This window comes from Sparus aurata, chromosome 13 (assembly GCF_900880675.1).
Source record: "Sparus aurata chromosome 13, fSpaAur1.1, whole genome shotgun sequence".
Taxonomy (NCBI): domain Eukaryota; kingdom Metazoa; phylum Chordata; class Actinopteri; order Spariformes; family Sparidae; genus Sparus; species Sparus aurata.
This window is the reverse complement of record NC_044199.1, coordinates 211,297-237,593: the sequence shown is the minus strand read 5'-3', so window position 1 is coordinate 237,593 and position 26,297 is coordinate 211,297. Positions and strand designations below refer to the sequence as shown.

The 26,297-nt window shown below is 42.7% G+C and overlaps 1 protein-coding gene across 4 annotated transcripts in view; it reads left to right on the top strand.

Moving 5' to 3' along the window:
- gabrg2 (gamma-aminobutyric acid type A receptor subunit gamma2) overlaps positions 1-26,297 on the top strand; it is a 63,573-nt gene that overhangs the window by 6,608 nt on the left and 30,668 nt on the right. For all 4 annotated transcript variants that reach the window (XM_030437707.1, XM_030437706.1, XM_030437705.1 and 1 more), the window contains exons 2-6: positions 5,351-5,490; positions 12,698-12,765; positions 15,676-15,896; positions 17,382-17,464; positions 20,051-20,188. In XM_030437707.1, coding sequence (XP_030293567.1) covers positions 5,351-5,490; positions 12,698-12,765; positions 15,676-15,896; positions 17,382-17,464; positions 20,051-20,188 — 650 coding nt within the window. The remainder of the gene's footprint in view (positions 1-5,350; positions 5,491-12,697; positions 12,766-15,675; positions 15,897-17,381; positions 17,465-20,050; positions 20,189-26,297) is intronic.

Below are 26,297 nucleotides of genomic sequence, written 5' to 3'. Positions count from 1 at the left end.
ACGGCAGCCGACTGAGACCATCGTTTGAACACATGAATCTGCAGGAGAGAGTTTTGTTCGTCGCGGCTTTACATGAAACCCTAGATGAGATTTTAATTGAGATCCGCTCAGTAGTGGGGACAGGTTCTGATTGCTGCATATAGAGCAGGTAAGAGTGCTTCTGGATGATGGCGCTAAATGTGAAGGGGTAGAATGCATCAGATTTTCCTCGCTGAGGGTAGCTGTGAACACAACACTTAACTCCAGCACTCTCCATCATTACATACACAGCCGCAGACATGCATATGCATGAAAAACAAACACGAGCACACATGCAAACACGTAACGACACACACACACCTGCTCAGACCTCTGTGGAGCTTCAGGTACCGAATTAGCAGGCAGAAGCTCAGATCTGCCTGCAGTGGAGAACACATGGCTCCTCCTTTGATGTGCTCATCTTTGGAGCATTTCCATGTACACAGAGATGAAGAGCAGCAACCTGAAAACAAGTTTCCCTTCCCTATCTATCTATCTATCTATCTATCTATCTATCTGTCTATCTGTCTATCTGTCTATCTATCTATCTATCTATCTATCTATCTATCTATCTATCTACAGACAGATGCTCCTTGTATTTTTTATGACAAAGTAAGACATATCTAAAATTGTCCACCTGAGTAAAAATAATTAACATTTAATGTTTGGGGCACGAGTGTTATGGTGGAGATGGATGGCACTTAATGGCACTTAATGCGGTTGGAGGAAGAGTGCTGGTCAAAACATTATTCCTCTCAGCCGGCCTGAGAACACGAGAAAGCTATCAGGGATCCTCTCCTCCAGCTTTACCATGGAAACACGTCTTTCTTTCTCACCATTACAGATTCTTTATTATTTCATTCATCCTTTCACCACTCCGAGGCCTCGCTGAAAGCTCACAACTGTTTTCAGGGCTGCTCTTTTATTCCGTCCCTGATCCGCCCTGATGGAAGCTGGAGGTGCAAAAAGTTATCAGTTCAGAGAGCTCCCACATCACTCTGTCTTTATCTGAACATCTATTACTCTCCTCCTTTGTCTCTGCCCTCATTTCTGATGCATTGTGCATCTAAATTAAATTGTTATTTATCGAATCCAAGTTTTCTGTCATCTGAGGCGCAACTTGCATGTCATTACTGAAGTAGGCCTCTCTAATGCATATGCATGCAAGGGAGATTGCACAAATAGCAGGAGATGTGAATTGTGTGGTTGATTGCACATTCCATTGGATATTAGTCGGGCTCTTGAATTTTCAGTCTTTATTTTTGCACGGGAAATTAGCTCCGTCCATGGAGCGTGTGCAAATTCAGTGTATTGTTTAAAAGATACACTTTAATTGTCCTGAATTCTACAGAAAAGAGAGACAAAAAATATCTGCTCATCTTCTGACTCAAAACACAGACGACTGGTTTTAGTGCAGAGAAGCTGATTGCACTTCAGCCGCAGCAAGCTGAATCGTCTTTTAGTTGAATGTGTTCTGTAAATGAAAGGTCTTTACACAAGATATAAAAAAGCATCAAGTTTTCCGAGTGAGATACGTTGTGCATAGAAACTGCAGCTCCATATTTAGTGGAGATAAATAGATGTATAAAAAAGACATTTTTTTTCATTCCATAGTTTTTCAGTTCCTCAACATTTACAAACCTTTCTTGTGGTTGATATTAAAATCAAAACTGGATCGTTACAGTGAGTTTTACATTCTGCTGAGGACACTGAACTTCACTTCTGGAGCTCTCCCTCAGTGCAGGGAGCACATGTAGAAGGCAGCCCCAGACACTGATTGTGTAATGAACTGCTGCCTTAGTAAATCACACACTAATTACACACAGATAGCACTCGCACAAATTGAATGAAAAGATGCGGCACAGATTCGTCCTGTGCTTGTATGTACTGTACATAAATCTGGCCAACATGTTTTTAACTCGTCTCTTTCTGTGACACAGAGAGCAGAGATGTGAACTTTCCTCTCATCACAGGCAGCGTTACAGAGGGCGAAGTCTCTTAACATACAACAGTCCCACTCTACTGCAGCGCGTTATTGTCAGCATATTAATTCACCTTATCGTTAATCATGTGCCTCCGTCCTCCATTCAGGTGTCAAACCTGCAGATGATCTATTTTTAACAAAGGATAAACCTACAGCAGAGTGCAGCTCTGCCGGGGCTGTGTTTGTGGTCGGGGTCTCTTGAGACATCATTATCCTTTCAGTTTGAGACGTCTTGGGCGAGGAAGTAAAATCAGGAAAATAGCTCGTCTCGGCCGGCTCTCACAGAAATCTGGGGGCCGTAAAAAGCCTTTTTATGACACGTCAAAAGATCCTGCAGTCAGGCCCTCAACTCTGCCGTCATGATATGTATTCATTATTCCTGCAGAGTCACTGACGTGAGAACGGACGGAGAGCTTTAGCTGATATTGAAGGAGGTTGGGAAGCTATGAGTCTGTCATGTGAAATGTTGCTTTTATGCAATAGTAAAACTCAGCGCTTTGAGTCGATGCCTTAATTCAAACAGCAGGTCTCGCTGGTCTACCAAAGGAACATGTGCAGCTGTAGAATACGCAGAGACGAAGCTGTGAAGTGAACAGAAATCTGGACGTTGACAGACACAAGACTTTGTATTCAATGAAAATATATATTGGTGTTTATCAAAGAGGGCTGAAAGAGGTTACTTTGATACGCTGGTCTGGACGTTCTGACAGATTTCGACATCTATCGAGTGAAAATTGCTCAAAATTGCTCCCTTTCATGAAAGGCTGTCACACAGCTTTTAGGGCAGAGCCGGTCACGTGGGTGGAACAAACAACAGACAAAACATGTCAGTGTGCAGGAGTGACCGTTACTGGACTCAGTCCTGACAGGAAGAACTCGTCATGCTGAATCTGTTCAGTGTTTCTGTCGGGTCCATCAGGGGCCTCGTTTATAGGCACACTCTTATATTCATACTTGAACTTGGTCTTACTCTCATAAAAGATTCTGAGTATTAAAAACCTTTGTTAACCTTGTTGTCAGCCACACCCACCGGTGACTGACCTGCCTTGTGTTTGTCCTGATATCGTTCCCACACAAACGAGGGTTTATTCAGGAACTTTCATGGACCAAAAGATACAATCAGACTTTAAATCATCCAATGGCATGTCCTCTGAGAGATGGTGTCACTCCCATGAGCCAAATTGTCTGCATTGATCTATTCGATATCATTTTAAGTGAGCACATGATTGTGTTATGCTGTTCCAAGTGTTCTATAACTCGAGCACGACTGAGAACCACGCGGTTATGAAAGAAAAGTAAACATGTCATCTCCATGCAGGGAATTCAAAGATCTGAGGCGTCTCTGTGCAGGGATGCAAAGAAGCAACTAAGTTCAGTCCTTTCATCTATTTTACATCAGACATCAGTTAGCACACTCACATCTGCTGCGACCTAAATACATGAGAGGACCGGTCTTCATATCCGAGAGGGTTCTTCAGCAGAACGCTCTGCTCCTGGTGCTAGGTGAACATTTTGTTTCAGATGTCTAATAGGAAGTTTAAATCACTTTTTGTTTAGTAGTTACACATCTCACACTGATAAAAACTGTAGACTCGCAACCAGGTGGCAGAATAAATGTTGGCAGTGTTTGTGTCTGCAAACCGCAGATACGTTTAAACTATAATTTACTTTATGTTGCAACCAGTGTTGTTTTTGGCAGCGATTTTAGATTTAGATTTAGTCTTTTGGACTAAAATGCTTTTTAATTTTAGTCAAATTTTAGTCACTTCTATATGTGATAGTTTTAGTCCAGTTCTAGTCGACGAAAACTCAAACAGGTTTTGGTCAGTTTAGGTTAAAAAAACAAAAACAAAAGAAGAAGTATAGTCTTTTATCAAATTAATTTAGGTCAATAAAAAGATCTACAAGCTCACAATATGTTGCAATGTGTTGAACTTGTAGATCTGCTATTTTCACAACTTATGTGTGACACTCTTGTATGATGAAGTAGGGCATCAATTCATGAAAAAACAGTTGAAATGTGCTGATACGTGCTGATTGTTACTCTATACCTTGTGGCTTTGTACACTTAAATTGTTCAATAAAAAAAAAAAAAAAGTGACAACGAATTTGTCTTCAAAATAAGAGCTTTACATTGCACCCTATTTGAGTTTAGAACTGGGGTCTTAGCGGGGGGCTTTTAATTTGAAAGTAGCGACCGTTACTAGCTTGCTGCTACATCAGCAGTGAACAACGAAGAAGAGAGAGACCGAGGAGACGCTGCATCTCCCGCGTCTCAGCGGCTGTCCAGTTGCTACATGAACATTAAGCAGAGATGTCATGTATTTTAAACGTCTGACAGACCGCCCACTAACATTTACGTCCATTCTCGTCTCGTCAACGAAAACTCATTCACATCTCATCATGTTTTAGTCATCAAAGAGCCGTGTTTATCTCGTCACCGTCCCGTTATCGTTATGAAAAAAGGGGCGTCAACTAAATAATTTCGTCATCGTCAACGAAAACAACACTGGTTGCAACTTCACATTTAATTGGATTTGATTGATTGACAGATTTGATTTTCAGTTTTACCTTGAACACTGTGCATTTGATCTGGTGAGGGTAAAAAACACATTGTTAGGATTAGGAAAACATCAAGCGTTGGCTTAAATTAACTGCTCTGGTTCGACACAGATATGGACGGAGATGTCCCAAGTTCTCCCCAAAGACATCCTTTGTTCCCAAATCTACAAATGTTGACATGCAGTCTCAAACTGTGGTCACTGGCTCAGCAGCCTTCTCGTCTGTAACTCCACCACGATCCCCTCCATCTCCTCTTTGAAACCTCCATATATGAAAGTCAGCTCATCAACATGTAATATAGTTGTGATGTGACACGTTTTGTAGAAATGACAGTGTGGTAAGTAAGCAGAACTATGTCACGTACAAATGTGAACCTTTCAGTCTTTTGCAGAAAAGTAAATTCAAAATAAAAGAGAGTTTAAAGGAAAAAACAGAATCTGAACTCTGTGGTCCAAAACAGATGTGAAGATTATCCAGATATGGTTCAATACAACTTTGTATCACCAGAAATAATCGACACAAAATGGGAAGAGGAGATTAATCACATTGGCTTCAGAGTGTCTTCAGTAGCATGATGATGAGGATCAAAAGCTCTTAAGTCTTTCAGAGTTCGTCTCCTGACCTTGAATGGAGTACTTCACAACACTCTCCTTCTGTCCCTCATCTCCACATATTCCTCTGTTAAAGAAAAAAAAGAACAAGCCGATCCCACTGAAGACGTTGCCTGCTCTCCCTCTGAAAGCAATAATTGATTACATGCCTTTTCTTCCTCTTCTCTCCCTGCAGCTCCTTCCAGACCGATGACGACGATGAGGTGTCTAACAAGACGTGGGTGCTGACTCCCAAAGTGTACGAGAGTGACGTCACACACATCCTCAACAGCCTACTAGATGGATACGACAACAAACTCAGACCTGACATCGGAGGTGGGCGCTGATTTTTCATGGATGATCCGTTTAGTCACAGAATCCAAAAGAATGACAACCCACGTTCATGGTTCCAACCCAGCCGCCATCAAATGCATGCAGGCTCATTAACTGCTACACATGCAGCAGCCGTACCATCTGTGATGTCACCCAACTGTTTCTTTAAGGGACTCTCGAGCTTTTAGCATCAGATATTTTTTCACTTGACAGATAATCCATGATTGTACGAGTCAGAGAGGCTATAAATACCCTTATTCAATCTTTTATCTCCTTAGTACAGCAATTATCCTCAAACCGGTCGTCTGGATGTTTACATTAAATCAAGAGAATACTTCTCTGAGCCTTCTTTTCTCTCTTTTTTTGAAGACAGCAATTAGAGGAATGGCACGACACATATCTACTGACACTTTATATGAACATGCGAGACTTTTTGTTTAAAATAGAAAATATTTCAGCTCTTAAGGAGATGAGACAACAGCCTTGTGTTTGGGTCGATGACGGCGCTCCTTTGTGATGATTTAGGAGGGTTCAAGATGAGTCATCATGTCTTGTTGAGGTCATATATTCCCCTCAACAAGAAGAGGAAGATGTGAGAATCACTCACACTCGAGTCATGAGCTTCTCACTTTGTTTGAGTCATGAATCTGTTGGCTTTCAACGTGATCTCACAGGAAAAATAGGGCTGAAAAATGTATCACGATATCAGTGTTTCATATCAGTCGATATCCATAATTACTGATTTTTTTTTTACCAATTTGAAATAAGAAAAATTTTAAAATTAAACCCTTTAAATGGCGACTACAGGTGAGATTTAAAAAAAAAAAAAAAAGATTTCAGAATCAGAATCTAAGACATGAGACAAAACAGTGTAGAAGCTGACGTTGCTGCTTGACAATATGTTGATGGGAAGTTCGGGTTTTTTGAAGTGGGGTCATATAAAGTACAAAAGTATCTCTAGTCGGTCTGTTGGCACTTTTGGCACTACATTTTCTCAACCGTAGAACCTCCGTATCCCTATGCATTAGCACAACTGGGCCGTTGTGCTAATGCGTAGGGGTACGGATGTTTACGGTCTGTGTCTGTGTCTGAAATTGTTAAGTTTCGTTTTGATCCAAAGTAAACAGAGTTGCGTGCGTAAACCTCTCGTCCAGCAGCTGAGCCTCGCACTGTGTTTCATCGCTCGCAGATCACCTGTTTCTGACGGAGTTCAGTGAAATTATCGAACGTTCCATCAAATGTATTTTCTATTGATATTGATCATGTGTCAATTGCAATAGATATCGTTATTGTTTTATCGCCCAGCCTTGAGGAAAAGACTCATTACGTCACTTGTACTCCAGCCTGATGACTTGGAATCACTTGATAAACTTTCCTAAACCCCAAAGTTTAAAAATGATGTGTTAAAAAAACCATTTTCTTGCCAGCAGTGACTGACACCAGTGGTAGATTTTATCACCTGTAGCTGCCTAAAAATAATGTTGTTACCAAACAAAAGGACTATTAAAAAGTTCTATTAAAACCCGACTAAGCAGAAATACAGGAATAACATAACAAGAGACCGTTTCTGTCAATCTGCTCCGTTGTGAAACAGCATGAAGTCTGGTGGAGAGTGCATGAGTTGTTAAAGATTCAAAAGTACAGAGTTTAGGACTAAACTCTAGGACTACTTGTGGCTTGTGTCCCTGTGGTGGTCGCTGGTAATAATGTTCGTCATGCCACCTGAAACATATTTGAATATCTCCGCTGCAAATTGTAAGACGATAAGAAATAATGACTTTTTAATGGCATGAAATGAAAATGGTAGGCCAGTTGTAGCTGGATAGCCTGTTCTTATTCACTGCATTCAGGCTGTAGAAATTGAACACAGACAGAATTTAATATGCTCAGCGTACAGTTCATTATTGAACCGGGCCGGGCAGTACCCAGGACCTCTCTGTGTGATACCTGGGTCCACTGTACACGTCTGTTTGTGTGTTGGCAGGCAGGCAGGCCGACTATGAAATATGTGTACATGTGTTTGTGTTCACGCATGTGTTCTGGTTGAGACAGCAGTCCGTCACGGTCCTGCAGGCCTTGTCTTATCAATGTGAGAAGCAGACGAGTAGCTTCCTCCTCCGCTCTGACAGACAGCTGGGCAGGTCTCCCTCGTCTCCTCAGGTGAACATTCATCCTAAAGCCTGTCACGTCCGTCCTTAAGAGCTGAGGAGGGAGATCGTCAGTACCCTTGAATACCTGATTCATGGGTCAGCATTCCTGGGAAAACTGGTTTAAGTCACAATCCGTCACATACACTTATAGAATAATAAAGATATAGCACTCTGTATGCCAGCAGTGAAATGCTTCTCCACCCGCTGTATCTCTGGGTGATGCTGTTTTATAGTTGCAGCGGCAAGAATAGAGTGGCGAGCTTTAGTCCAGGTAGCAGTCCGTGTCAGAGAGTTACGTATATTTACACTCACATACAGAACAACAGGCAACCTGAACCTGAACAGCAGCATCAAAGTGCTCCTGAGAGGAATATTGACCTCTTATCTGATTCTCTGACAAAGCAGGTGGTTAAAACACTCTTATAAGGTTTCTGGGGATTAAATGAAAGGTTTTCAATCAGGTATCTGTTCTGCTTGAAGCCACCAACATTTAAACTTGCTTAATAAATCTTGTGTGGCATTTTTTCCTAACATAACATAAGTCAATATTATGTTGTGAATTCTTGATGTTCAGAGACCTTTATTTTGAAAATTTATTTTGAAATGTTTGGGTTTATTTGCGCTTCCTTCTCCTTCCACTAATCCTCCGTACTGTTGTTGCTGTCATTACCAGTGCAGAAGTCACTGCTGGTGTAGATTCTGATGTTAGATTTAATATCTACTCTGATCTCACTGAGTGTCACGCAGACCGTCTAGCATAGCCAGCTAGCGTCCTGCTGTAAATGGAAATGAGCAGAGGAGAGACTATTGAACTGAAGACAACTTTAACTCCAGTTGAAGACAACTTGTAAGTGTAATAAAAGCTTGCACTTACAAGTTGTAATGTGTGTAAACAGATATCAGCCCCAGACGTCTGCAGTTCAGGTGAATCTGTGTTTCTGTGATAGTCTGTCGTGTTGGATGAAGTCTGCTGGTATGAAGGATGAAATCTGGTGCCTCCTTCCTCCTGCTATCTGAGTACACTGTTTTCAAAACCTCCATCACTACGTAACACAACGACAACCTCCAAGTCAGCAACCTGCATGCTGAAACTGGCAGGTTACTCCAACATTAACCTGTTCACTAACGGCTTTAAAACAAACCAGCTAACAGCTGTCACCGTTTCTTTTGAGGAGACCGCGTGTAAACAAATTTCCCCCCAACGCCAGCGCTGCATCCTGGGTTACCCAAAAAGATTGTGATTGGTTTAAAGACATGCAAATAAGGCAGGGAGTTTTTTTCCCCCTGTATCAGAATGAGAATTGGTGCAGCGAGACATTTCTCCTGCACCAGCACAGTGCTGTGTAGAAAGGTGAGACTGCAGTGATACAGCTATCAGCAGCGCTGCTCCTTAATGGCCCGCCCACTTACCCAAAGCAGCAAACCATGGGGACACTGATACTGTATGTGCTGCCCCGCCAGCTGCTTCTTCACACCTGCCACCCAGAAATTTTTATTAGCCTCCGTTTGTGCAGGTGTTCTGGCCGACCATTAGGCATCCCCAGTGCAGCACAAAGGGTAAAATCCTCACTGGCTTCCCATCCGCAAACATGGCCAGTTGTTTGAGGTGTAAAAATACCCAGCAAGCTTTGGGTGCCACTGCTGGGAATAGACCGAACGCAGCTTTAAAGCACAAATAATGAATTGACTGAAATGATGGCACAAGATGAAAGCAGTGAATATTTATTTTAGACCAATTAAATTCAGCTACTTTCATGTTTTCCCCCCATATACTGTACAATATGAACAATGCAGAATATAATGTGACACGGTCCATGAAGGGCATCATCTGTATTCTTAAGACTTGAGAAGTGTTCTTGTGCTATAAACTGGAGAGCGGTTCAGATCTGCTTTGAGGTGCGACTTCAACCCAGAGCGCGGTGCGGAGCTGGGCGGCAGGCTGCCACCGTCTTAACCATCATCTTCAAACGTTCTGTGATCTTGCTCTCTCAGTGCTGGTCTTCCAGCTGCTGCCAAGTTACACAGCTACAGAGGGGTTATAATTAGCTGGCTATACTGTCATCTGATCCACCAGCCAATCAACCAAGCAACCACGCCACGGCAAGGCGAAGTTTCTCCTCCACTCCTCACAGCGCTGAAATGCTGTGGATTTAGATTCATCACTGATTGTGCCGCTGCATTTCTTTGAAGTCCATTGTGGTGCTCATTTAATTTTAATGCCCCCGGAGTGTACAGCAACGTATGAACACGGAAACAAATAGGACAGAGACAGAAAGAGAGAGAGAGAGAGCATGAAGCGGGAGAGATCATTTTAAAGTCCTTATTTCTTAATCTATAATACATCCATTGCATTGATCAAGGTCATCTCCTGCTAGAAGATTAAGAGCTTTTTCCATAGCATTCACAGAAATGGAGAGCATTGTCAGGGACATGAAGTTACAGTACAATGAGTTTACTGAATGTTAGAACAGATTTAAATTCTTGATATTGTATGGTGATGCAGAGAATTCCACCAGCCTTTTATCAGGATGCTGCAGTGGGAGTTCTGGCGTGTATCATGTTGTCTCAGACACGAGGTAAAAAATCTCAGCACAGCCACTTTATGTTCACTGGCATCTTGGAATAATATTTCCCTGGCGTCTGTTTGTGCAATTATAAAAGACATCCACTTTCCAGTTGGCCGTATGAAGTAAGACACATTTGTATTTATTTATTAAAATTCTATTTATGCCATGCCTGTAACTTTACGTGTGATTTTGACTTATCGTCCAGTCCAGAGATACATATTTTGTGCAGCACATTTTCAGCGTTCAATTTTGCAGTCATGCCAATATAATTATAGTTGTAGTTCGTCATAGTTATGTCTGGCCAACAGCAACACTTAAAGGTGTTATTTTAACATTCAGCCACTAAATGTGGCGATCCATCTCCCCCGACCATCGCACTGATGTCACCACCCGAATCATCTGCCCTCTGCAAGCGGTTGCCAGTTTGGTGTGGCTAGCATTGCGAAAACTAGCTAGCCAACGTTGCTACCATCACTGATGTTGGTTAACTATTATCTAACTTTAATTTTTTTATATAACTAATATTATTGGCTCACAAACGATGTTGGAAGCTGAAACCAACCCTCAGAATTTTTACAAAGTGGTAACAAACCTGACAGACATGTAAAATGATTCATTTTAATTTTATTTTGCACTTTTCTACAAGCTCTGCACATTTATTATTTAAAATACATAAAAACGTTATCAGTATGAGCTTTAATTGTTGAGAGCTTGAGAACTATGTGAGATAATGTATAAACCAGTGAGAGCATTTACTGTGTTTGTATGCTGCGGTTTGTTCATGCATATTCATGTGTGCACGCAGGGCTGCAATGCAAACCCATGTTTGCCTGCGAGTGACACGGGAAATGGATGCAAACCTGCACTCACTCCCTGTGTTTATCTCTCACACTCTTTAGTTCCCACATCAAGCCTGGAGGCCGTTTGAGTCCTTCCTCTCAGACATAAAACGTCCACTCATCCATAAACATACGCGTTAGATGGTAAAGTGTAGAAGCTGATCCAGGCTGACGTAGAGGATCTGATGGAGCCTCGGCGTCCATTTGACACCAAGCTGTCCAGTTTCCTCAGTCATACTTCGTCTGACATCCATCTGTCCGTCTCGCTAAACCAGTGTAGGCAGGCTTCCACCACCGAGAGGTGTGATGCATGCTGCTGGACAGATGTAGGTGAAGGTGTGCATGCAAAAGGAATTATCTGCAATTAAAAAAAAAACTTTCAAATGTAATAGTTTCCAATAACTGCAGCTTTAGTTTGATTTTGTCTTGTGGTCTCTTTTGGGCTAAGATTTATGATCTTCCCTCAAATATCATCAAGTCAATATATTAACGAGGAGCACGTCTGTGAGTGACTGAGCGACTGCTGAGCCTGAAGCTTCGACTGACAGAAAACAGGATGGATGGGATGTTGCAGAGGACACAAAGGTGTTCTACTAAATGTGTCGGGAGTTTGACCATAAATACAGACAAAGTGCTTGTTCTCTGACTCTGTCTGAAGATAAATCTAATGATTCACTACATGTGTAAAGAGACAGTTCACTTATTCGGTTTCATTTTTGAGCCATTTTCAGAATCACCATGTGAAATCTGCAACATCTTAATACTTGAGCCACAGGCAGCAACAGCCAATTAAACAAACAAACACAAACTCACAAACAGCAGAGACCATCACGACATCAATAATTGATTAATGAACATCCCTGAAATGAGGAAAACAATCTTATCTCAAGATTTGTTTTTACATTTGTTCTAATGAGTGAAGTACAGAATTATATGATAACCGGCCAGCGACAGCATCGCCTGCTAATGTTTGTGAGTTTGTGAGGCGAGTTTGAAGATGGCTGCTATCCGATCCGTTGTTATGGGGTTGTGCCTTCATGCTTTACATCCGGTCCGGTCCAACCCGTAAGTCCTGAGTACTTACATGTATGTAATAATGTTGTGAGGAGTGCTGAGTGTGGACGTGTTGCTGCTGGAGTGATGGTCTCTGGTTTACTCTGTTTGAGGAGCTGGTTGTCAGATTGTCCTCCCCCTCTCTGCTGGTGGATCTATTGTGATGAGAGTTTGTGAGTTTGCTTTGCCCATCATCAGTTTCTGTTGGTTTAAATGGATCTGAAGATGTATTGTTTGTCTCATTTTAGGGACTCCCACTCTTACTAGAGATTGCTTTTCCGATTGGTTGTCGCAGCCCTCGAATATAAAGATGTTGTTGTTTCATGCTGTGAATTTGATGCCTGATAGAGATCCACGATTGCATTTCCACTGAACTTATTGTGCAACAATTCAACATTTACTTTCGCGTGACTTCACCGACACACACATCTACCAGGTGTGTATCTGACGGAACTTGATGCACCGCTGGATTCCAGCTGAGCGGTGATATTTTCCAGCAGCTTTGTATTCACACTTCCACAACAAGGAGATTATGTCTTCTGATACAGACAGAATTGTTGAAAACTTTGTGCTTATCTAGAATTTCCTCTGCTTCTTTCAGTCAAACCGACAGTGATCCACACAGACATGTTTGTCAACAGCATCGGCCCGGTCAACGCCATCAACATGGTGAGTAGCGCTGGAGAATGTGTCAGTATATCATCATTGTTGTTGATAATCAGCCTGAAACTGCATGTATAACTAAATGAGAATATTTATACCCAGCCTGCCTCCATCCTCAGAGAGGTGAGCCTATAATGATCCAGAGGGAACATCTCCTCTCTGGAGCTGGCAGCGAGTCAGTGATCTTGCTCGAGCACCTTCAGCAGGGCAGATTCTTGCTGTCATGAAGGATCGGTTGGTCCAACTAATCACTATGCTGCCCCACTGCCCTTGTAGTGTGGCAGCACAATGCATGTGTCAATCAGCTGCTTAACGACCGCACTGGCCTTTGCACTGCGGTTGATGAATATACTCCATCTAATGCACCTGATTGTATGAAACGCCTCTTTTGAATCAGAAAGTCTGATTAACCAGTTGTGTTGCTGGAATCACAGGCCAGATCTCACGGCAGCATATTTGCAAATGGCTGCGTGCACGTTGACAAATCCCAAGACGTTCTCGCTCTGTTGTTGCCAAGAATTGCGTCAGCTGCAGTCTGATGTCACCTGTTCAACTCTGTCGTTTGTTCAAGTAAATATACCAATTTGTGATTTTTCTCGGCTCTGGTTCATAGACAAGGTTTTTATTTCTGTCTGTTGTTGAGAGCGACACCTTCACTTTGGGTTCTGGTTGCACTAGATATGTGTTTGTTCACCAGCTGTTATATTCTGGACACATTTCTTCAACTAAATGTGCAAATGAAACCTTTTTTCCTTGAAACACTGCTCAAGTCATTTATATTTATAAGAACAATGGATTAAAATTGCAGTGTACAAGACGAGCCACTCAGACGTGCATGAAGTCACATCGTTTGGACTGACGCAGAAAATCCAACCCGGGTTCTTCACAAAGAAATCCAAAGTCCAGCAGCAGAAACAACTTCAACACGTCGTCCTCAGGCTCGTTTATGAAACCGACATTTTACAATCTGCTCTCATCCATTTTACCACTTTATTACTTTAATATGTAACAAGTTTATTTTGTCCGTGTAGGATTTGTTATGCTTCTCTTACAATGATGCACATTTGTTTCAGCCAGTATGAGTGGGAGAACTAGTTGTTTATACAGTATCAGCTTCCAAAATTCACATCAGTGTGTTCCTCTTAATTAAGGGAACTATTTTAGAGATGAAAGTGTTGGAAATAATAAATAATTTCAGCAATCCAATTCAGGTAGAAAGACCAAAAATCCAAAGTGTCATTTGTTGCATGAAAACTGGGGAATAGTAAAAGAATAAAACAAAAACAGTTGTAAGAGAGAGAGAGGGATTAGAAAAGCCTCCCGTCACATCAACGTTGTTTCATGTGTCGTTGTTTTCTGCTGCACGCTCCCGCTGAGAACCCACTCCTATTGTCATTCTGCAGAGCCGTCTGCTCTGCATGGTGGTGGCGTTCCATTTCACTTAATCTTAGCTAAAACACCCACTCTCCATAACTACAGTCACAGTGAAGTTAGAGAAGAAGTGTTGATGGGATCAGTTAGAAAATGTTTGTGCTCACATCAGGGAGTCCGCCTGCGTGTGTGTGTGTGTGTGTGTGTGTGTGTGTGTGTGTGTGTGTGTGTGTGTGTGTGTGTGTGTGTGTGTGTGCATTCTGCTGACAGGGGAGGTCGACTTTCTGCTTCACATCCATATGTAATGAAGCTGGCTGGGCTGGTGCGTTCACACTGTGACATGACAAATGTGGTGAGGTTTGTAGATTTTCTGAAGAGCATCTAAGCATGAACACAAACATGAATTTTTAACGATGCTTTAGGAATGTTTGAAAGTTGTGACTCGTGCGAGGAGATGGAACACAAACAGGAAGGTCTGAAGGAGAAAACAGCGGTGAATCGATGCTTTGTAGCCACAGGAGTTGTCTTGCTAAGCTGTTTGCTGCATGCAGCTGTTTGTATTAAAAGAAGTGTGATTCTGTAAAAGATCCCAGAGTATATATAGGTTGATCCCCCTCGGCAGGGCCCAGATGAGGATCCCAAGGCATTCAATTTTTCTCTCATCACTGGATTTGAACTGCCTGTCCTCTGTGGGAACATGATGCTGAGAGCATGGGAGTGTTGCCTGGTGAAAATGTTATTTTTCAAATCTCGTTTAGGACTCTTTGGCATGGATTTAGGCTTTATTGTTGGGCTAAGCTTTGTCAGGAAGTTAATGCCTCTATGCCCTCTTGCACACAAATCCCCAGATTTTTTTATTCTCTCCTGCTGTACTTCACTCTGAACCTCAGGGCTCAACCATTCCAAATAACAAAATAAATAAAGACTGATAGCTCCCCCTCACATCTCACCTCTGCGCTCAGCTCTTCAACTCTGCCACTGCCTCGGCCGCCTATGTTTTCATCCCTTATATTTATGTTGTAATGCGGCTCTCGCAGGGACTGAATGGGAGGCAGAGTTTTGTCAGGCTCAGGACAAATTGCTGCCAAGGCAGCAGGTTATGAGGTTAGATAATACTTGAGCCAAACAAGGGAAATTATTAATTGCCCCGTTGAACATTTAATTTTCAGGTTGAGGGCGTCAAGATGGTCTTTTTCAACAACGCTCTTTAGTGGGGACAAAAGGACTCCTTGGCCTGAATAGGCACCATCTTGTCTGCAGAATACGCCTGTAAATGTGTTCCAGTAATAAGTTTCCCCTGGCGTCGAAAAGTTCCCCTCAGACAGGAGAAACAGAGGAGTGCTTTTGCAGCCCGCTCTTGGATTTGATCTCATCATGTCTCTCAGTTAAAAGCTACATATTGGTGACAGCGCCGGCTGCAAACAATACTGTTTACAAGGTTTTCCTGACAAACAGAGACTTGTATCTTGCGTGTTACATAAAGCACGTTCGGCTTCTGAAGTTGGCAGAAGGACTGTGGTGAGACGATGTTTTATCTGTCTTCAGGAATACACCATCGATATCTTCTTCGCTCAGACCTGGTACGACAGAAGGTTAAAGTTCAACAGCACGATGAAGGTTCTGCGCCTCAACAGCAACATGGTCGGGAAGATCTGGATCCCCGACACGTTCTTCCGCAACTCCAAGAAGGCCGACGCCCACTGGATCACCACGCCCAATCGCATGCTTCGAATCTGGAACGATGGCCGAATACTCTACACCCTCAGGTAAGACGGAGATAGAAGAGATAGAAGTGATTTGAGTTTTCACTCAATTTTAAGTAATTATTTTGCCGTTCATCCTCCTGTTTTCTGTTCGTGTGTCTAGACAAACATAAAAAGATGCATTTGAATACAGATTCCATGGGAACAAAATCATTTGCATAAACAGTTTGAGCACTCTCCGCTGAAAAAGAAGAGAACAACAAATTAAAGTGATAATTCACATGAACTGCCCTCATCTCAACAATGTGAGCGTTTCAGGTGAACATGTGTGCAGCGTGGTTATTATTATTATTATCACTTTGTTGACACTGAGGTGCTTCCCGCTCTTCTTGGAATCCACCTCAAGCAGAGTGTACTCCAAGCACCCAACAATTTACGGCCTCTCTGCATAAATGATTCATGGCACTGATTATCCTGAACAGGCCCTGGGCACTTTTAAATTTCAGCATTTTAAATTTGACATTAATTAGCGTGCAGGAACTCTGTCGTGCTGCATGAGACAGGAAGTGTTTAGTGACGAGCACACGCGGGGACGACATCGCCTCCGCGGACGCTCTCAGCCCTCCTGCAGCAGGAGAGGCCTCTTTTATTTTACTCGTGAATTTCTTTTAGTGAATTTGAGCTTCTGAAATGCTGAAGATTCTTTGAAATTGAGAATGATATAGATATTATACTAATTATGATTATTGCTGTATTGTCTAATGGCCCATTATATTTATATAATGACATAGTAACAAGGAAGCTCTGATGGTTTGGCAGTTAGAGACAATATTTGCCTTCCAGCGCGCCCAGTCACGACTCAGTAACAACACGACTGCATCCTGTTAGTGAAACCAAGGAACTTACACAATATGTGTAAAACAGGCGGATCGATTAAGAGGAAATGTTAATTACGCTTATTATCATGTTTTGCATGCCATCATGAATACAGCAGACGCTTATTCTGACACCACAATATATCATCAGGGATAATAAGAGAGAAAGTGAACTCTTCTGGACTCAATCAAGCCGTGATGGATGTTCCGCTGTGCAGAACACTACCCCGTCCACTTCATTAATTTGTTAAGGAACTCTGAATTTAACCAGTGGTTAATTAGGATGACCGCAGTGATTGGGAGGACAATGATACATGACAATAGCGAGTGCATGGATGGGTAAAGTCATTTAAGGTCATTCTCTCATTAAGCGGAAGTTTAATGACTTTGCTTTCAAACTTCCTGGAGTGTGAACAGGAGAGACGGTGTTGCTCTGAAAAACATCAATTTAGTTCAGTGAAATTTTAATTAATATTTCCTTGTGTTAGTACAGATAAGGTTAGCGGTTTAATTCTGACTTCAACAACACACTCACAGACTGTAGGCTGTAACAGACTGATATGCCATTTCAAATCTATACTTACACGTGTACATTTTACAATGTTTATTTATTTTTTACTGTAGAAACTGTAGAGTCGGTGGATCCAAATGTAGTTTTTTTGTGTCCCTGCAGGTTGACCATCGATGCTGAATGCCAGCTTAAACTGAACAACTTCCCAATGGATGAGCACTCGTGTCCCCTGGAGTTTTCAAGCTGTAAGTTTGGCCATATGCTGATAACCAACTGTTTCACCCCGCCCTCTCTTCCTGTTTCATCTAAAACACACACACACACACACACACAGTGGCCATGAGGCAGCACATATTAGCCTAACAAAGACATCATTTGAGGAATATTCATGCAACAGGCCAAATGGAGGAGGATTCAAGCTGCTGTAACCTCCTGAAAAACAACACAATCACCAGAATAAGTGTTAGTGAAGTATGTGTCTGCAAAACCAAAGACACATACGTTCCTTGATGTTGCATCTTGCTCTGATCTGGTTTGGGCACAAAAGCCACTTGGTTTTGGTTCAGAAAACCTCTTTATTTGGCTTAAAATACCTGTTTTGGTTGCCACAAACACGGCTGGAGACGGTCTGATCTCCTGTTGAACATGTCCCGTTTTGATAACCAAAAATACGTCTGGAGGTGTTCCCAGGCCCCAAAACACCCAGAAACATTAACTACTAGCATCATACTGTATCTCTGCTGGGCTGGTATGTGTGCATGTGCAGGTTCATCAGGATATTGGGCTCTCTCTGCTAGCTAAAATGCCTTTAAAGTCTGTGTATTAGATGAAACAATATGTATTTATTCGTTACAAAATGAGAGATGTGAACAAAAACATTTATAAACCATTCATTCAGTATGCAGTGGCATTTCAGTAAAGAGACTGAATAATAGATGTCTCACTGGCAGCTGGACCAGAGGCACAGCACTGATTGATTTCGCTGGACTTTGTCAATACTGCTCGAAAAGACATTTCAAAAAGTGACACGAGTCCAAATGAGTCACAGCCCCCCCCCCGTGTGAGAAGCAGATGGGGGGTAAGTTATGCTAATGAGGCCGCCATGGATCTACAGAGAGATGCACCATGGGATATTCTCTCGAGAGAACGCTTCCTAAATAGCTCCAGAGCAACAAGAAAGAGAAACCGGGGAGGGGGTGCAGCGGGGCCTAAAAATGGAACAGAAGCATTCATTTAAATTTGATGAAAGCCATGGATGTTTTCAGAACTTTGAGAAGCGCTTGATGTACAGTACATGAGCTCAATCTCAGAGGCAGCAGGCGGAGTGGTGCGTGCAGCAGTTTATCACGCGCTGTGTTTTCTCCACACGTGCCACAAAGCAACAGAGATTTGCAGATAACCTGCTTTGTGGTTGGTTCGACTGCGGCCAGACGGGATCAGATCCCGCCGCACTGAGGTGGAGGACGACGACGCAGTGCGTTATTTCAGTTTGTTCCAAACTGCATGTTCGTTTTAATATTTGAATTTCGACAATAACAGCACAGCTTGTTCCAAAGTTAATTCATGGCGTGGAGCTCTAGGAGCATTGTTGTTCTCGCTTCCCAAAAGGACACTGAATCAATCATCTGTCCTTGCAGCATTGCCAGTGAAGGAGCAGACTGCCTGCCTCTCTGACTGTAATGTGGCAAACGGGCCGATCCCTCCATCCCTCACTCCTCTCAGGGTCTGGCATTACCGACTGTCTGAGAGCACTTTAGTTATAAAGCCATTTAAGGTTTGCACTGAGGAAGCTTCACGTGCATTATTCAAGCCGCTCCCTCGTCGGCTGCACAGAGCTCATCCGACTGAAGACAGCACTCGACTGAAACCAAGAGAATCAGAATTTAGATATTAACACTCGTCTGTCACCGACATAAAGAACGACTGGGGTTGGTATTCCTTTAAAAGACGGTCAGCTGGACTTTTTTTTCTTTTCTTTTTGGACACTACACATAAATTCAATACAAACAACCATGATTTGATTATGAAAATGCATCCGCTCCTCTAAGTGAATCAGTATCAGACGAGTTACAAGTTCTCCTGAGGTAATCACATTACTGGAATCCAACTGATATTCATCCATGGATCAATTTGTAACATTTGCTGTTCAGTCGGCTCAGTGCTTCAGAAGAAGAAGTTTTCTCTCCACAGATGGACTGGATGTCTTGTCAACATGTTGTGCAGGAGTCTGTTATATAATGGTTGTATCATGAAACAGTTTATGTGCAGGCTAGCTGACTTAGTGGGTATGGATCACTGAGAAATAAAACAGACTGTGTTCTATGGTTTGCTTTTATATTGAACGGTGTAGCAACACATTGCTTTATATAGCAGGGAGCTAATCGAAGGAGTCATGTCTGAAGATTTTTCTTTACAGGGATGAATGTCAGTCTTTGAAAAACATCCTCTCCTCTCCTCTCTCCTCTCCTCTTCTCTCCTCGCCTCTCCTCTCCTCTCTCCTCTCCTCTCCTCTCCTCTCCTCCTCCTCTCTCCTCTCTCCTCTCCTCCTCTCCTCTCTCCTCCTCTCCTCTCTCCTCTCCTCTCTCCTCTTCTCTCCTCCTCTCTCCTCTCTCCTCCTCTCTCCTCTCCTCTACTCTCCTCTCCTCTTCTCCCCTCTCCTCTCCTCCTCTCTCCTCTCCTCTCCTCTCCTCTCCTCTCCTCTCCTCTCCTCTCTCCTCTCTCCTCTCCTCTCCTCTCCTCTCCTCCTCTCTCCTCTCCTCTCCTCTCTCCTCTCTCCTCTCTCCTCTCCTCTCGTGTTTTAACAAACCTCATTTTAACTCTCTCCTCTTCAGATGGCTACCCAAAGGAGGAGATTGTGTACAAGTGGAAGAGGAGCTCAGTTGAGGTTGGGGACATTCGCTCCTGGAGGCTCTACCAGTTCTCCTTTGTGGGTCTGAGGAACACCTCTGAGATTGTCAGGACTGTTTCTGGTAAGAAGACAATCTATTCTCTTTGCTAGCAAACCTCTTCTCACTTACGTGTTCAGTCCAGGCTGACTGAATACACATGTTCTTTCTCCGTGACATCCTGTTCGTGTCACTGGACGGTCGCGTGTGTGTCAGAAGTGATGTCTGCAACATGTCACGCCTGCAACGGAATTCCGTGGGTGCCGTGCGACACGACATTCAAGTTGGCCGTGATGCATTTCAGCTGATGGGGCAGCAGCCTGCAGGCAGCATCACGTTATGTGATGATATGATGGAGTTGAATATTTGGAGAGGCGTTATTACTATTATCAAGCAGAACCATGCAAGCCAGCGACTCTCCAAATGTTCTAAAAGTAACCGTCTCCCTCATCCTCTCAGTCTGATCTGTGAAGAGTCGCTCCTGAGGTGCAGACTCATCTGTTAGCGGTCACAACATGAACCTGTAGTGAAACAGGAACATGAACCATCATGTTTTTATCCACTTTCAGTTCCCAGGGCCACGAGTGAAATCCTTCAGCATTACCTCCTGTTTATATCACTTCCCATGTGGGATGGGAAGACAGATTTTCAATAGAACATTTTTTCCCCGGCAGAGTGGGATGACACATTTGGAGGAGCCGTGGATGAATTGTACAAAGAAGGCATCCCACTCATTCATGCACACAGAAAGTTTTTATATGACTCGTCCTGTCTTTCCCACACACGACTGACAGGAGAGTCTTTGTAGCCTTCAATTATGTTCTGGACCTTATGGTTCAAATGATGACACTCTAGAGGGTAATTGTAACTGTATGCTGTATTTTTCAAAAGGAAGTAAGTGAAAGTGAAACATTTCACTTCACATGTTTGACTTTTTTCACCTGTAATTCTGTTGTCGTAACAGCAGGTGAGCAGCCTGTGAACGAGTCACGTTAATAATGATGTAGCTGATCAAACCAACGTTCACCGAACAACATCCGAGCAACCAGGTGCTCCTACAAGTTTGTACAAATCAACAGCATAAGTAGGCCTACATCAGACAGGAGAGGCTGCAGCACAGTTAGTGTTTACAGGAGGGATGAAATACCAGAGTCAGTTTCTCTCTCTGCAAAGCAGACGGGAGGGGAAGAGTTAATTGATGGGAGATGGTGTCGTTCTCTCAGAGGGATGTAAAAGTATAAAATGCTAAGCTGGATGGTCAGATATACTAAACAGATATACCTGAGTATATATTATAACTGTTCAGTAACAACTGAGGAATCTTCTTCTCTTCCTGATATATTTGGATCAATATGTCTGATTATCTCAGTGCAGTATCTCCTGACTGACTCTCTAAACCACTAACACTAAAAACTGAACTAGCAGTTTTATTTGAGAGCACTATTATAATCTATTACATGTCTATCTTCTATTCTGCTCCAATTTGTTTTCCATTGTTTGGATAAAATCATTGTTGAGAATAAAATCCACGCTGAGGATTTGTTACACATGCCCTTTATTTGTAAAATACGATTAGAGTTTACAATTTAACACCTGAGCGGACTGTCCTTCATAGCATGCTGTAACGAGGTGGACGACTTTAAAGAATGCGGTGGCTGTAAAACACCTCAGAGAGAGAACTGTGCATCACTCACAGTGTTTTCTATGACGCGCTGGCTGGATTCCATTCAGAATGATGCAGGAATACGAATGTTAGCTTGAGGAAAAACAGCTGCTTTCCCCGGGCAGTGTTGATGTTTGAGAGACGGGTCAGAAGTGTGTTTGCTTACATATGCTTATGTTTGTTTATGTTTATATTCATGAGATGTGGGTAAGTAATGTATATAATGTTCTGCGAGGAGGAAGTGTTTGTGTTCTGTACGCCGGTCTGTGGTGTGAACCAAAGGAAGCCCGCCGCAGAGATGAACTGTGGCCAGAGGAAAGTTCAGACTGATCTAATACTCATTAGATCAGCTGCATCATCCTGTGGAATTCACTGCTTTCATTTACGGCTCTGTTATAAATGTAGAAGTAACAGATCTCCTCATAAACGCTTCTGTTTAATTGCTTGGAAAGAAATACAGCCACCTCAGTGTTTATCTTGCCCAAACTTTAATGATTGAAATGATGATTCCACATTAACGCACATACAGACGGCTGTTTTAGCTTCAACTCCATCTTCTTTTTTATGAGATAATCAATTCATCCTACTCTCTCTGTTATGTGTGTATTGATCAGTGGGAATGTATGTTTTTTGGCTGCGATCCACCGGATTACAATATATTGTTGGCTGGGACGCTCCAGAAAGTAAAGTTATTGTTTCAGATGTTTGTAAGTAGGGTCATCATTCTTCATATCATTTGCAGCCCAGCATGTCTTAGTCGTTTAGAATACTGCCTCCCTTTCACAATAAAAGCCCAGGCTGTCTTGTGAGAAGCATGCACTGTAGCTACAGTCAAATGTAAAGGGAAAAATACAGTTTTAAATGTTTTACTGAACGTGTGGATGAGTTTCCTGTTGCTGACTTCAGATGTTGGATATGCTGCCAGCTGGTAGCAGTGGGACAAAATGAACAGCGCTCTCCTAAGATGAACAGTTCAGTTGTGTTTGGAGTGTTTGCTGAGGGTGTTATAGCTGCTATCCCTGTTAGGTAACCCAGTGTTTTATCATGGTGACAAACAACACTGACAAAGCACCATGAGTCATCAGAAACACAGAAAACACAGTTTGAAAATGTCAGGTCATGATACAGTTATGATGTAGTTACAGGCATCAAAAACAATATGTTGGTCTCTGTTATAAAGTTCATCAGTTTGAATATTTACATTAAAATAAACACATGAGATTTCTGCTCAGGTTTCAGTGGCAGTCAACAAACTCAGCTCTCACTGAACGATGCAGAAAACAGCTGAGTTGTTCTCTGAGGTTACCGAATTCACCCCGATGATCTGTAACTCTCCAGGTCAACAGAGGTCAACAGAGGTCACTCAGAGGTCAACAGAGGTCACACAGAGGTCACTCAGAGGTCAACAGAGGTCACTCAGAGGTCACTCAGAGGTCACACTCACACATATAGACACGGGGAGGTCGGGGGAATGGTACCGCTCCACCTGCCGAGTTCTGCAAGATGATAAAAAACAGCATCTGAAAAAAGTGCGTGTGAATTTTCTTTCTGTTTTAATCAAAACATTTTTCCCGTGACAACATGAAAAGGCGATCTGCGTGGGAGGACGAGCTGTAGTGGAGAATGTGCAGCGTCCTCTGACTCGCTCTCTCTCTCTGATCTGGTTTGTTATTTCCACAAACGGCCATCTGCTCGCTTGTCAGAGCAGAGAACCTCGACTGTGGCTGAGAGACCTCTTGTCTCATTCTGCAGTCAGTTTGGGTTTCTGACCTGCCTCAAGATTCATGAGCACAACATCTGTCTGAAAAAGCATTTAGTTCGGGTCTTATAATCACGCAGCCTGCTCATGTGCTCGCCGTGCTACGGGCGTGGTGCTGACCCTCATTATGCTGCGTCATTACTGGTTATTTTTGTGCATTTTAAGATCATAAATCCACTTTTTTGAGAAGAATTCAGGTTCCAGGTTCCAACCTAAATGCTAGACATTCGCATTTAATTTTCCTGCAGAAAATTACATTAGAAAATGTGAATAATTTGGCTTTTAAACCCTTTTAACTATTTTTAATTCTTATCTTATACAATGTTTAATATCTACAGTAGAAGTAGTATGCTCGATTCCTTTCCTCGCTGAAGTCATGTTGTATGAATTGCTTGTTGTTGTTGTCATCGTCGTCATCGTCGTTGTTGTTGTTGTTGTTGTCATCGTCGTCGTCATCGTTGTCGTTGTTGTTGTGTCTCTATACCTTGAGTGAGGCTGAAGCTTGAGAACAGCTGATGTGTCGACCGCTGCAGTTTCTAAACTAGCAGAGATATGTGGATGGAGCAGAGCGACTGTTCTTCCATCAGACGACATGTTACCTACAAATTCTCTATGATGAAAAAAACCAAACATTTTTGCAGCATTGCAGTCAGTGTATTGAGAATCCGTCCTAGTTGAGAACCAGATTGTCCAATCTATTGGACATTGCATACGTCCAAACTAATCTATCCTTTTATTATGATGTCTGACAGCTGACTGTTGCAAAACTTGACATCAGACACGTAATGAGTCGTGGCAGAGAGATCGTGGCTTCATTTCAACAAGAAAGATGGAGAAAGTGCTCGTTGTAATGTTTGTAAAACATCATTTTCAGTACAGGTTGAAATCAGCGATATATTAAAGCACCTCCTTGATCACTTCCCATCCAATACTCGTTGTTCAGGCGCTCGGCTGCATCACCATCAGTCACACTGAGTTGAGACGGGGTCAGGTGAGGCAACAGAGGGACGTTTAATGGTAACCTGAGCAGACAGGCAGGCAGGTGAACGGGCCTGATCCAGACAATGATGACTGTAGCAAACAGTCAGAGGAAGAGATTCTCTCTCATTCTACGAGACAAGCCAACCTCTCCCAGGCTCAACTTGTCACAGTACGACTCTACAGCCGCATTACCGCTGCTCATATTCTCTGAGTATCTTTTTTATAAAACACACGATGGTCCAAAGTGATGTCTGATTAAAAACAATTGAGTGATATTGTAATTAAAGGGGGCGGGCGGTGACGTGCCATCTGCTGCTCTGATGCAGTTGCGTTGTAGCTTTTTATGAAACCGATGTCTGTTTTTATGCGGCTTCTCTTCCCTCCCTCAGCCAGTGTCCAAAGGCTTGGTCTCTTAACATGTCACTTCACATCAGGGCCGCCTGTACTGCCTGGAAGCTTATACCTGCATTTACAAACAAAGACACACACATTTGCATGCACGCACACAATCTCAGCCTGAAAAGATGAATAGAAAAAACATCCACTGCTGCTTTTGACAAGCAAGGACCCTTGAAAGGACAACAGTGGACAGAAAAGAGAGAGGATGAAGAGATGGAGGGGATTTAGATGCAGCACAGCCGAGGCACGGCAGACTCAGTTAACATTGCTGTTAAGTTAACCTCAAAGTCGATGACTGGGTTAAGCTCGATGCTGGGAGCTGTGTTCTGACCCATCTGCCAGGCTGGAGTTCAGGGAGGAACGTCATAGTGCAGACGAGGACAGGCGGGAATGGAAGAGAGAGTATGCAAAGAGAAACACAAAAAATCTTTGTGTTGCAGAAGCAATTCCTGAACTCACGGCCGTGCGTCACATGTCAGAACTCGTGTCTTATCCACAGAAATCCTCACCTGAACTGTAAACATCATCCTTCGATTGACGCTGGATCTGTGTGAGGATGCACTGCAGGCTGCCTGCATCCATGAAAAGATGCTCACTTACTCACTGGCTTGTTAGGTTCAACTAGAAAAGACAGGTGTGATATTTTAGCTTCAGTGAGTCAGAGGCATTAATCGTGACAGTCTAGGAGACGCTGTTCTGTGAGCCCGTTAATACATGCTCTGAGTTAGCCTCTCTAGCTAGCTAACATCAGAGTTAGCTTCTCCAGCAGGCTAACATCTGTGTGAGATCTCAGTTATGGCCTTTCAGTAGCATTTCAATCATAATATTTGGATGTTTGTATTCCATATTTTCACTGTCAGGACGAGGTCTCTGCCAGACTTACCGAGGGTTCAGGATCATTACGAGCTCTTTTGAAGGTTACTTGAGTTTTCTTGCTTTGTCTCTGAATTTTACATAATGTCTAAGTAATACATTGTGTACACACTCAGAGCTGGACGATACTGAACCTTTATTAGTTCACCACTTTGCATACAGCAACAGTTGTGTGGCTGCATTGATACATTATAGATGCGCAGGTCTGATAGACAGCGAGGCAGGAAAGAAGATGATGTGAGACAAGAACCAAAATGAATGTTTTATCAAGAAAATGGTGATTAGTCCTTTGGTCTAAAGCCAAGGTGGTGCACTTACATTAACAGTTAAATACTATGACAGGGTCTCTCTGCAGCATTAACCGTCTTCACAGGCACATTAGTGGAATAATGAGCCTAAAAAGCAGCGTCAGATGGGCAAGAAGCTTTTCATTCCCCGTGTAAGGGTCGATGCCATTTGCTGTCTTTCTTTCTTGTTTTTCAACAGTTCACTTTCCTCAGCAGTGAATTTACAGGATG